At 40.8% G+C, this 13,740-nt stretch overlaps 1 protein-coding gene across 3 annotated transcripts in view; it reads right to left on the bottom strand.

Moving 5' to 3' along the window:
• KCTD19 (potassium channel tetramerization domain containing 19) overlaps positions 1-13,740 on the bottom strand; it is a gene marked incomplete at its 3' end in the record, with an annotated part of 42,294 nt that overhangs the window by 10,785 nt on the left and 17,769 nt on the right. For 2 of the 3 annotated variants that reach the window (XM_079119754.1, XM_079119755.1), the window contains exons 3-4: positions 1,914-2,064; positions 821-1,012 (exon numbers count right to left, since the gene is read on the bottom strand). In XM_079119754.1, coding sequence (XP_078975880.1) covers positions 821-1,012; positions 1,914-2,064 — 343 coding nt within the window. The remainder of the gene's footprint in view (positions 1-820; positions 1,013-1,913; positions 2,065-13,740) is intronic. The other variant, XM_079119756.1, reaches the window with a different exon arrangement.

Raw genomic sequence — 13,740 nt, 5'->3', positions numbered from 1 at the left:
TTGCTTAAAGAGGAGGGGCCTGGCTGAGTCTGGGCTGGCAGGTGGCACTTGGAGTTTGTCCCTGCTTGGACTGCAGTGTGAGAAGCAGAGATACAGCCATTTCTAACATCCTGTGTGAATTAACTTGGAGATTCAGAAGCATATCACAGACAACTTCTGAGGTGACGTGAATCTGAATGGCTGTGGTTCTAGGCAACTTGAGTGTTTACTGCCTACTCTGGGCAGCAGCAGCAGCACACTGCAGCTTGGAATTAGGGAGCCATTCCATTCATATCCCTAACAGAGTGGGTCCTGAGGCAGTGGGGAGAGGGAGGCTCTCTCCCCAAGCAAACTGGGAGATCTCATCTCTCCCTAGGTCACTAGCTCACACTGACCATTCTGGGAAAACTGTCACCTTCTAGACTCCTTCCCTTGTATTAGGAGCAGGTAGGACCATCTCTTGAAACAATTCTATATCCTCATTCTATGGTAAGAGGTACTGAGGCCTGGAGCCCAGTTGGAGATGTAAGGGCAGAGTAAAGAGTTCAGCTGATCACTCTGACCTTCACACTGACTCCTGAGGCCCCTGACATCACCTCAGGGAGCTTCAGTGCCTCTTTACAGTCAGGCCATCCCAAAAGAAATAGGAACTAAAATAGCTCTGAGCCAAGTGAGAGTCTGATACTGCAATGTGCTTGCCTCCTGAAAGACTGTCATGCTTCTGCACCTGTGCCCAGTGAAACTCTGAGGCCCTGTGCACCAAGCTGGGCCTCTGAGGGAATGGGGTAGAGAGGGGTAGATAACCTTATCAGCCTGCTCCACCCACAGACAGAGCAATCACCAATGAAGCGGAACTCGCTGCACTCGCACTCGATCAGGGCCACGGTCTCAGCCAGCCATAGTAGGTTGTCTTCAGTCACTAGGCTTGGATACTTGGCCACTAGATCTAAGGGCAGGAAGCAGTAGTGCACTTCCTCTTCTGTGTCTAACAGTGGTGTGTCCATGAGACCCAAAGGTGCTTTGTCATGTAGGCCTGGAGGAGAACACAAAGGAGGCATCACCTGAGATCAGGGCTCTCACTGATCCAGGGGCCCCAGATGAAGCCAGATGGACTACCCAGGAGACAGTCCCTGCCACACACTCTCTCTCTTTTCAGAATTAGTCCTAAGGCTCAGAAGGAGTGTGGTGGGCACTAGAGCATGGAAATCTGTTTTTTCTACAGATATTGAAGGAGAGTGGAATATGTTGTGACATTTTGGCTCATGTACCCAAACTCACTAAATTTATTTATATATTTAGCTCTTTTTTTAAGAAGATTTTTAATATCTATTTTTTAGTTGTAGATGGACAAAATACCTTTATTTATTTTTTTATGTGGCACTGAGGATCTAACATGCTAGGCAAGCACTCTACCACTGAGCTACAACTCCAGCCCTATATTTATTTCTTTTTAATGAACCAAACCAAACACTGAATTTACAGATAAAATAGATGCTTTTGACTCTCCTGGAAGTTCAAAACCCATCAATAATCATAAATGCCTTGTTTTGTATCTCCGATAGGCTGACCTATGCTGCAAGGTACTCATTAGATAGAGATCACTTGGAGGCATTCTTTGGTGATTGGAGGTAACTTGAAAGAATGGTGAAGTTCCCTGACTTCTGGGTGGGAGTGGAATACATCCTCACTTTCCCCAAGTGAAACCAGTCTGCAGAGGAAAGAGTGTGGAGAAGGATGCTGAGTAGCAGTGAGCAAGCAGCTATGGAGAGAGCAAGTGGAAGAGTACTAGATCAAAGAGATGACCAAGAGGTAGAGAAATCATCCAGAATGAACTCAGAGATGAGAATATCTCTGTATGGAAGTCAATTCTGTTAAGGAGAAGTGAAGCTGGTGTCGTCCTCGTGGTGGGACAGGCAGCCTATCCCTGATTGTACCTGTGAAGGCTGGGCTTTTTATTGGAAATTCTGAGGGTTTGCTGATACACTTCCAGGTTCGCCAGTAGTTCAAAGATGCTCTCTCAGCAACGGGTATATCTGCAGGCCGTACACGGAGATGGTGTTTCCCTTCCTTCAGATTATCTAGAATCTGTGAGATAAAGAAGATTGCCCCCTTGAAAATCTGAACCTAGTAACTATCTACCAGTTTTAGAGTGAATACCAGGAAAAAGAGTATGTGACTCACTTTGGTAAAGTATTTTAAAATAAATCAACTCAATCACAAAAATGTAAAAATTTAGGACTATAATATGAAATGCTTATATTCAAAATCCCAATGACTATATCTCTCTGATTCTTTTTATAAATAATAATAGTTTAGCCAAGACTGGTGGTGTATGCCTGTAATCCCAGTGACTCAGGTGGCTGAGACAGGAAGATTGCAAGTTCAAGGCCAGCCTCAGCAACTTAGTGAGACTCTATGCAATTTAGTGAGACCTTGTTTCAAACTAAAAAATAAAAAAGGTTTGGGTATGTGGCTCAGTGGTTAAGCACCCCAAGTTCAATACCTGGTCCCAAAATAAATAAATAATTTTTTAAAAAGGTTTATTTGGCTCATAGTTCTGAGAGCTGGGAAGTTCAAGATTGTGAGGCTATCTGGTGAGGACCTTCTTGCTGGTGAGGACTCTGAAGAAACACAAGGCAATATAGGGCTTCACATAGTGTGATAAAAAAACTGTCTCTTATGATTTTTTTCTTTGGGGGGGGGTACACTGGGAATTTAACTCAGGGCACTTAACCACTGAGCCACATCTCTAGCCCTTTTTATTTTATTTTGAGACAGGATGTCACTGAGTTGCTTAGTGTTTCACTGTTGCTGAAGCTGGCTTTGAACTCACAATCCTCCTACCTCAGCTTCCTGAGCTGCTGGGATTACAAGCGTGTGTCACCATGCTCAGCTTTCTGATTCTTTTTTAAAAAATATTTTTAGTTGTAGATGTACACAATAACTTAATTTTTTTTTTTTAATGTGGTGTTGAGGATCAAACCCAGTGCCTCACATATGCTAGGCAAGTACTCTACACTGAGCCACAACCCCAGCCCTCTCTTCTGATTCTTGAACAAGTTTTTGGTCTTATAATTTTATGTTATCTTTGTGATTTGCTCATGGTGTCTATCCTAATTTTGGGAAGTGAACTAAGTAATGAGGCCAAGGTGTAATAAAAGTGTCTTATACTGCCACAGGGTTCCTCATTTTTCAAGTCACTTTCATACACATTTGCTCATTTACCCTGACACAACTCTGTAAGACAGATGTAGTGTTTTGCTGATGAGACAGTTGAGGTCAAAGGCTTTGAGACTTGTCCAAGAAGCCTCCCAAGCCTCCAGAGCAGCTGGCTTAAAGGAGTCAGTGATCAGGGATGAATGAGGCTGAAGTAGACTGCACCAACTAGGGAGGGCTAAAGTCCAGGGGTGAGGGTAGGCCGAGAGTCTTCATGCTGTACTCACCCAACGAGGGACCTGTTCCTCCTTAATAGTTTTGTAGGAGGTAGATTATCATAATATCAGGCTGATTTTTTTCTGACCCTACTCTAGAAGAAAATAGTATTTTCCTAATAAAATTTTAGAAGCAGTAGGGTAGGTGACCCTTTAAAGACCAACTTTAGGAGATCCAAGATGGTAGATTAGAGGGAGGCTGCATTCCTTGTCACTCCGTAACTCCGGTTTCAAGCAGAGGATATCTGTTTTTTGGTGAGGCAGTTTTTGCTGCTTATGGATCCCCTGCTGTTTACCCCATTTGTCTACTGTGATCACCTGCAGTCTGCCAGCATATCGCTGACTTTTCTGAGTGCAAATTGCTCACTGTCAGGCGCCTATCATCCACCATTTGCCTGCCTCTTGCCTGTCCATCGCCTGCCTTTCACCTACCCATCACCTACCACCAGAGGTTCACCTCCCAATCATCTGACAGCTACCAGCAGACTGACCGCAGACCACCAGTGGAGCGCCAGCTGCCTGCTGTTGCCTAGAAGTTCACTGTCACGGTACCTGCAGGTTTGATTACACGTGGCTGCCGCCAGTTTGAGACAACAGCCAGGCCCCGTAGGACCCCTGGCCAGACTGACTGAGACCGATCTCCAGGATCCCTCAGCCCGACCAAATACTCCCTGCCTCCAGGGCCCTTACATAGACTGACTGCTCCCTGCCGCCAGGACCCCCAGACCAACTGACTGCATCCTATCACTGGGACCCCAGACCAACTGATTGCACCTGGCCTCCAGGATCCCGCAACCACACCAAACACTCATGACCCCTAGGACCCCGCCTCCAGGAGCTCCAGCTGACCACATCCACACCCCAAGCTGCAGCTCCCCATTTGCCAACACATTTGGAAGCCAGAGCAGCCATCTTGGATAATCCTGGAAGCCATAGCTCCGATCTTTAGGTGGGGCAAATCCCATCCTGAGACGCCTGCTGGAGACTTGAAGCTCATTGTCAGGTACCTCTCATGCATCAGGCTACTGAAGACGGGGAAGTTTGAATACTATATGACTGTTATAGTGTAGCTTTTCTTTCTTCTCCTTATTGAACAATTTTAAGTTTTTATTTCTTTACTTTTTTTGCTCTCTTTTCCTTTTGTTTACCTGTTCCCTCAGAATCTTTTTCTCCCTTTTTGCATGCTAACATCCAATTTCTTTTGATTACACTCTCACCCTTTCTATTATCTAGAACTTCTGTATATTCTTTTCTTATTCCATTAACAGCTACATCCTGCATCCCTCTGCATCCTCTTTGTCCTCCATTAGAAACTGCAGACCTTATTGCAAATCTGTTTTTTATACTGAAGATAATATTTGAACTCATTCTGTTTATTATGATAATTTTGTTATTGTCCTCATAGGGGCTATTTGGTCTAGGATTGCATAGTGTCTGAATTGGGCACTGCTAATATTGATCTCCCCTTAAAGAAAAGGTTTTGGAAACCTGTAGGGCCACTATAAGCCTATAGGGGGAAATCTGCAATACCCTAGATCTTCATTGCTAGAGGGGAAGACACATGAACAACATGAAAAAACAAGGGAAGAAAATGATCCAAACAAACCTAGACTCTATATTAATAGAATCCAATGACAGTATGGTAGAAGAAATTTCAGAAAAGGACTTCAGATTATACATGATTAAGATGATTCATGAAGCAATGGATGAGATAAGAGAGCAAATGCAGGCAATGACTGATAATACCAATAAGCAGTTGAAAGAGTAACTGCAGAAAGCAAAAGATCATTTCAACAAAGAGATAGAGATTCTAAAAAAAAAAAAAAAACGGAAATCATTGAAATGAAGGAAACAATAAACTAAATAAAAAAACTCAATGGAAAGCATCACCAAAAGACTACACCACTTGGAAGACAGAAGACAGAACCTCAGACAATGAAGACAAAATATTTAATCTTGAAAATAAAGTTGCCCAAACAGAGAAGATGGTAAGAAATCATGAACAGAATCTCCAAGAATTATGGGACATCATGAAAAGACCAAATTTAAGAATTATTGGAATTGAGGAAGGCACAGAGATTCAAACCAAAGGAATTAACAACCTATTCAATGAAATAATATCAGAAAATTCCCCAAGCCTGAAGAATGAAATGGAAAATCAAATACAAGAAGCTTACAGAACACCAAATGCGCAAAATCACAACAGATCCACACCAAGGCACATTATAATGAAAATGCCTAACATTCAAAATAAAGATAGGATTTTGAAGGCTGCGAGAGAAAAGCATCAGATTACATATAGGGGGAGACCAATACAGATAGCAGCCAACTTCTCAACCCAGACTCTAAAAGCTAGAAGGGCCTGGAACAACATATTTCAAGCTCTGAAAGAACATGGTTGCCATCCTATACCCAGAAAAACTAACCTTCAGATTTGGAGATGAAATAAAATCCTTCCATGATAAACAAAAGTTAAAAGAATTTAAAAATAGAAGGCCTGCACTACAGAATGTTCTCAACAAAATATTCCATGAGGAGGAAATGAAAACCAACAATGTAGGTCAGCAAAGGGAGGAACTACCTTAGAGAAAAACCACTCAAAGGAGAAACCAAGCCAAGTTAAAAATCAAAAATAAGCCCAAATGACTGGGAAGACAAATCATATCTCAATAATAACTCTGAATGTTAATGGCCTAAACTCATCAATCAAAAGACACAGACTGGCAGAATGGATTAAAAAGAAAGACCCAACAATATGCTGCCTGCAAGAGACTCATCTCATAGAAAAAGATATCCACAAACTAAAGGTGAAAGGATGGGAAAAAACCTATCACACACAGCAGGGGTTTCCATCCTTATATCAGATAAAGTGGATTTCAAGCCAAAGTTAGTCAGAAAGGATAAAGAAGGACATTTCATACTGCTTAAGGGAACCATAAATCAGGAAGACATAACAATAGTAAATATTTAGGCCCCAAACAATGGTGCACCCCTGTACATCAAACAAATCCTTCTCAAATTTCAGGAATCAAATAGACCACAACACAATAATCCTGGGTGACTTTAACACACTGCTGTCACCTCTACATAGATCTTCCAAACAAAAACCAAACAAAGAAACCATAGAACTCAATAACACAATCAATAACCTAGACTTAATAGACATATGTAGAATATTCCATCCATCAACCAGCGGATTCACTTTCTTCTCAGCAGCACATAGAACCTTCTCAAAAATAGACCATATGTTATGCCACAAAGCAGCCCTTAGGAAATGCAAAAAAATAGAGATACTGCCTTGTGCTCTATCAGATCATAATGGACTGAGAGTAGAAATCAATGACAAAATAAAAAACAGAAATTACTCCAACACCTGGAGACTAAATAATATGCTATTGAATGAAACATGGAAAACAGAAAACATCAGGGAGGAGATAAAAAAATTCTTAGAGGTCATTGAGAATGACGATACAACATATCAAAATCTCTGGGACACTATGAAAGCAGTACTGAGAAAAATTCATTGTATGGAGTGCACTCCAGAAAAGAATGAAAAGTCAACAACTAAATGACCTAACATTACAGCTCAAAGCCCTAGAAAAAGAAGAACAGAATAAGAGCAAAAGTAGTAGAAGACAGGAAATAATTAAAATCAGAGCTGAAATCAATGAAATTGAAACAAAAGAAACAATTCAAAAAATTGACAAAACAAAAAGTTGGTTCTTTGAAAAAGTAAACAAAATAGACAAACCCTTAGCCACACTAATGAAGAGGAGAGAAAACTCAAATTACTAAAATTCGTGATGAAAAAGGAAATATCACAACAGACACCACTGAGATACATAACATAATGAGAAGCTACTTCAAAAATGTGTATTCCAACAAAATAGTAACTACTGAAAACATTGACAAATTTCTAGAGACATATGCTCCTCCCAAACTGAACCAGGAGGACATACACAATTTAAACAGATCAATATCAAGCAATGAAATAGAAGAAGCCATTAAAAACCTACCATCCAAGAAAAGCCCAGGACCAGACAGATTCTCAACCGAGTTCTACAAGACCTTCAAAGAAGAACTCATTCCAATACTTCTCAAAGTATTCTAGGAAATAGAAAAGGAGGGTACCCTACCAAACTCATTCTATGAAGCTAATATCACCCTCATCCCAAACCAGGCAAAGACATATCAAGGAAAGAAAGTTTTAGACCAATACGCTTGATGAATATAGATGCAAAGATCCTTAACAAAATATTGGCAAACTGTATCCAAAAACATATTAAGAAAATTGTGCACCACGATCAAGTGGGGTTCATCCCTGGAATGCAAGGATGGTTTAACATCTGTAAATCAATAAACGTAATCCATCATGTCAATAGACTTAAGGATAAGAATCATATGGTTATTTCAATTGACGCAGAAAAAAACATTCGACAAAATACAACACCCCTTCCTGCTCAAAACACTAGAAAAAATAGGGATAGTAGGAACATACCTGAACATTGTAAAGGCTATTTATGCTAAGCCCATGGCCAACATCATTCTTAATGGAGAAAAATTGAAAGCATTCCCTTTAAAAATGGGAACAAGACAGGAATGTCCTCTTTCACCACTTCTATTCAACATTGTCCTCAAAACTCTAGCCAGAGCAACTAGACAGACTAAAGAAATTAAAGGGATACGAATAGGAAAAGAGGAACTTAAGCTGTCACTATTTGCTGATGACATGATTCTATATTTAGAGGATCCAAAAACCTCCTCCAGAAAACTTCTAGACCTCATCAATGAATTCAGCAAAATAGCAGGCTATAAAATCAACACGCATAAACCTAAAGCATTTTTATATACAGGAGATGAAATATCTGAAAGGGAAATGAGGAAAACAACTCCATTTGCAATAGCCTCAAAAAAATAAAATACTTGGGAATCAATCTAACCAAAGAGGTAAAAGATCTCTACAATGAAAACTACAAAACATTGAAGAAAGAAATTGAGGAAGACCTTAGAAGATGGAAAGATCTCCCATGTTCTTGGATAGGCAGAATTAATATTGTCAAAATGGCCATACTACCTAAAGTGCTATACAGATTCAATGCAATTCCAATTAAAATACCAATGATGTGCCTTACAGAAATAGAGCAAGCAATCATGAAATTCATCTGGAAGAATAAAAAACGCAGAATAGCTAAAGCAATCCTTCACAGGAAGAATGAAATGGGGTATCACAATACCGGAACTTCAACTATACTACAAAGCAATAATAACAAAAACGGCATGGTATTGGTACCAAAATAGACAGGTAGATCAATGGTACAGAATAGAGGACATGGACACAAACCCAAATAAATACAATTTTCTCATACTAGACATAGGTGCCAAAAATATGCAATGGAGAAAAGATAGTCTCTTCAACAAATGGTGCTGGGAAAACCGGAAATCCATATGCAGCAGAATGAAATTAAACCCCTATCTCTCACCCTGCACAAAACTCAACTCAAAATGGATCATGGACCTCAGAATCAGACCAGAGACACTGCAGATTACAGAAGAAAAAGTAGGTCCAGATCTTCAACATGTCGGTCTAGGACCAGACTTCCTCAACAGGACTCCCATAGCACAAGAAATAAAAGCAAGAATCAATAACTGGGATAGATTCAAACTAAAAAGCTTTCTCTCAGCAAAGGAAACTATCAGCAATGTGAAAAGAGAACCTACAGAGTGGGAGAAAATTTTGCCACTCATACTTCAGATAGAGCACTAATTTCCAGAATATATAAAGAACTCGAAAAACTCTACACGAAGTATACAAATAACCCAATCAACAAATGGACTAAGGAAATGAACAGACACTTCACAGAAGAAGATGTACAAGCAATTAACAGATATATGAAAAAATGTTCAACATCTCTAGTAATAAGAGAAATGCAGGGGCTGGGGAGATAGCTCAGTCGGTAGAGTGCTTGCCTTGTAAGCACAAGGCCCTGGGTTCGATCCCCAGCACCCCCCCCCCAAAAAAAAAGAAAGAAAAAATGCAAGTCAAAACTACCCTAAGATTCCATCTCACCCCAATTAGAATGGTGATTATCAAGAATACAACAATTTATCAACAATAGGTGTTGGCGAGGATGTGGGGAAAAAGGTACACTCATACATTGCTGGTGGGGTTGCAAATTAGTGCAGCCACTCTGGAAAGCAGTGTGGAGATTCCTTAGAAAACTTGGAATGGACCCACCATTTGACCCAGCTGTCCCACTCCTCGGTCTATACCCAAAGGACTTAAAATCAGCATACTACAGAGATACAGCCACATCAATGTTCATAGCTGCTCAATTCACAATAGCCAGATTGTGGAACCAACCTAGATGTCCTTCAATTGATGAATGGATAAATAAACTGGTGTATATATATATATATATATATATATATATATATATATATATATATACACACACACACAACACACACACACACACACACACAATGGAATATTACTCAGCTATAAAGAATAATAAAATTATGGCATTTGCAGGCAAATGGATGAAATTGGAGAATATCATGCTAAGTGAGATAAGCCAATCTCAAAAAACCAAAGGACGAATGATCTTGCTGATAAGCGGATGATGACACATAATGGGGGGTGGGGGGGCAAGAATGGAGGAAGGAGGGACTGTATAGAGGGAAAAGAGGGGTGGGAGGGGTGGGGGGAAGGAAAAAATAACAATGAATCAAACACCATTTCCCTATGTAAATGTATGATTACACAAACGATATGCCTTTATTCCATGTACAAACAACATGTATCCCATTTGTTTACAATAAAAATAAATTTAAAAAAAAAGACCAACTTTATCCTCTAAGACATGGGCACAACGCCTCAGATTCAGTACTGACAAAGGAAGTTGCTTCTAATTCCTAGCTATGTGAGAAGCCCTTGTGAAGTTGCTCTTGGGAATCCTGTATGTTGAAAGGAGCCCCCTGGTGGCCATAACTATAAACTGAGCTTAAGATCTGCAAGAAAAGGTGGACTAGAGGTGGGAGAATCTTCCCCACTTTGGATAACAGGAGGATTTGTGGGAGACCTGGGCAATGGCAGGGTTGTAAGAAGTGTTTTCCTGAGACACTCGGCAATAGAGGACACGCAGCACATGCATGGAACACTGGGAGTCTGTCACTCATCTATTTGAGAAATATTCATTGTGCATTTCCAGGGCCACAGTCAGATGATGTGTTTTGGACTCAAGGAGCTGTCCACTTGGACGAAAAGAAAAACATGAAGGCCAAAAATTTACATATGCTGAGATAATATCTAGCATGAGTTATGAAGTTTCTGGGTCTCCAGGAACACTAGAAATTCTTTTTGGAGCATTAGAAGGGGATACCAGCTTTCTGGTCCCTCTGGTTTGGTACTGCACACTGCTTTAGCTTCTATGTCAATTTGTCAGCTATCCTGAGGAGGGAAATTGGGAAGATAAGGGTTTCTGTATGAGTGAGAAGTTGGCCTCCAGCCAAGAGGAATCATGGGTACTGGGGATGTATCTTAGTTTGCCTAATATGTGAGAGGTCTGGATTTGGTCCCCAGAATTGAAAAAAAAAGCAAAAGACTCACAGATGCTACAAAGTCCAGAAGAGATTCTGCATCCATGGGTGGGTAAGAGTATTGAGTTAAAATGAAGGATGACAACTTGGGAGAATTTGTGCTGAGAACTGAGAAAAAAAAAGGGAAAATGGTGATGTACCTAGGAGGGATAAGGCAGGGAAGAGGGATTGATGGGTAGAGAAGTATATCAAGCTACTTGTATCTGCGCCTTAAATGTGGCATTGTTGAGGTGCACAGATATTGAGGAAATGAAGAACATTAACTGAAAAGAGTAAATAAGAACTAGAGGCCCCTGAAAGCTAGCTGAGAGGGTATGATTTGTACTCTGGTTAAGAGAAACCATTAAAGGATTGAAAGAAGGGACTGTTATTAACACCTTCTCTATCTAGTCAATCAACAAGTCCTATGACTCCATCTCCTGCCTCTCCATTTTCTCTCTGTTCTCTTCCCCCTGTCCTGATCTTCTGGTCTCCTGACCCTCTCTACACTTGAAAGTGTTCAAATAACATTGTTTTCTCCCTCCCTTTTTCCCTCCCTCCCTCCCTTTGTCTCATTCTCCCTCTCCCCACCCTAGGCAAGCATTACCCTTGAGCTACATCCCCAGCCCTGTTAATCACTGTTCCTAACCATCTATCTCCCACTCTAACCCAATCTCTTCAAACCTCCTGCAAAGTGGAGTCAGTAAAATATGGAAGGTACGATTGTAAGGATTAAAGGAAATAAAATAGGAAATAATATATTAATTTTCTTCCTCTTAGTGGTCAGATCCTAAACTACCTTTCTAGTCTCATCTCCCACCATTGTTTCTGTTTTCACTGCATAATCAGTGACACCAAATTCCACCAAACTCCAAAAATACTTCAAGTTCTTTGATGCCTCCTCAGATTTAAGTATGCTCTTCCCTCTATCAGAAAACTCCTCTCACCATTTCTCTGCCTGCAGGGCCTGGCACCTCCCAAGCAATAGTGGGTCATCCTCTGCCTTTGTTGCCAGACACCTGCAAGCTTTACTCTGCAGGCATCTGAGTTAGATGTAGGCTGGACCTTCCCCCTATCCAGAGGCAACTTGAGGAGAGATTGCATGATGCATTCCATCTTGTAGTCTAGAACCTAGCATGTAGAAAGTGCCCATAATGCTGTTACATGAAAGAATTCATGAAAGTGAAAGGTCAGAGCCAATCCTTGTTCTGACTTCAGAAATACAAGTTTACTCACAGGAGGTCATTTGGGTGCTGTGAGAAACTACAGAAAGCATTCCCTAGCCCCCTCACCAGCTTATTTATGATTTTCTAGTCTCCTCTAACAGATTTAATCTCTCCAAGGCTTCAATAACTGTTTTGTTTTTTTCTCTGGAAAGAAAAGCGAAGAGAAACACAGGGGATCCCAAAAAGAGCTAGCATGGAGGTAGACCACACTCATAAAACTGAGAAAGATGCCAAATATCCAAAACCACAGGAAAAGCCAGCACAGGATTATAATGGGCAGAGCCCACAGAATTTGTAGTAAACACAGCAATTCCAACCTGGGCTCTGGAAGTCAGAGAGAAGACCTTGAGGGATATGAAGAAATAAAGGAGGCATGGAAAGAGAATAGCAGGATGAAAGGACTCCACTTGGGTCTGACTGGTGGTGGACAAATAGACGATGTGTGAAATAGAGAAAAGAGTGAAACTAGGAAGATCCTAGAAGAGTTGTCACCCCCAAGCCCATGCTAAACAGACCACATCTCAGGAACCTGAACTTGCCACTTATTTCACCTTCAGGTTCAAACCTCAAGATACTACCTCAGAGGGAAAACAGTAGTGTCCTTGAACAACTCTAAATTGGCCACATGGGGAGGGACCAGGTAAAGGAAAAGGAAATCTCTCTTGAGAACAATAACCTATTTGAAGATGGCCCAGGATTCCCTATTTGGAAATGTTGTTTGGTACCATGTGTGTGCTCTGGGGTTGATCAGTAATAATAGTCCAACAGGTTTGAGAGGAGATGTGCTAGTTGAGGAAAAAAATGATCTATTTTATAGAACTGACATCTCCATTTTCTGCTATTCCCACTAGTGTAAAGTGTGAGCAACACCATTTTATACAAGAAAGGAATGTGTGACAAAACCTATAAAAGAGAATAAATAAAGCAAATAAATTAATAAAGATTGCAATCACTACAGTGTGGTCATGATGCATGTCGGATCCAAGGTGTCAGTTTTGTTCTAGGCCCAGAACCCTCAACAAGGCTGTTTCCTGAATGCCCTCAGCCAATCCTTGTTCTGACTTCAGAATACAAGTCTACTCACAGAAGGTCATTTGGGTGCTGTGAGAAACTACAGAAAGCATTCCCTAGCCCACTTACCTGCTTATTTATGATTTTCTAGTCTCCTTTAACAGATTTAATCTCCCCAAGGCTTCAATAACTGTTTTGTTCTCTGCTGTATTCACATCACCCAGAGCAGTGCCCATGGTACCTCAATGTATTTTTTGTTGAAAGAATGAATGATGAACACTCCAGAAAGTCTGGGTTTAGCTGCCCTTTGGCTTTGCTGACTGAGGCTGCCACAGAAGTACATCAATGCTGGTCTGTGGGCTGACTTAAAGTGCACTTTCATCTGCCTGAATATTACTTGTAGGAATTTAACTCTTCATATGTTATGACCTGGAAAGTTATTGGAGGGAGGATTTCTTTAGGGAAATATACACCTGAATTCAGTTAGCTAATTGCTAGCAGAAGGATGAGTGATG

The sequence above is a fragment of the Sciurus vulgaris genome, assembly GCF_902686455.1.
Source record: "Sciurus vulgaris genome assembly, chromosome: 17".
Taxonomy (NCBI): Eukaryota; Metazoa; Chordata; class Mammalia; order Rodentia; family Sciuridae; genus Sciurus; species Sciurus vulgaris.
Note: the sequence above shows the minus strand (reverse complement) of the source record. Positions and strands in the feature narration are given on the sequence as shown.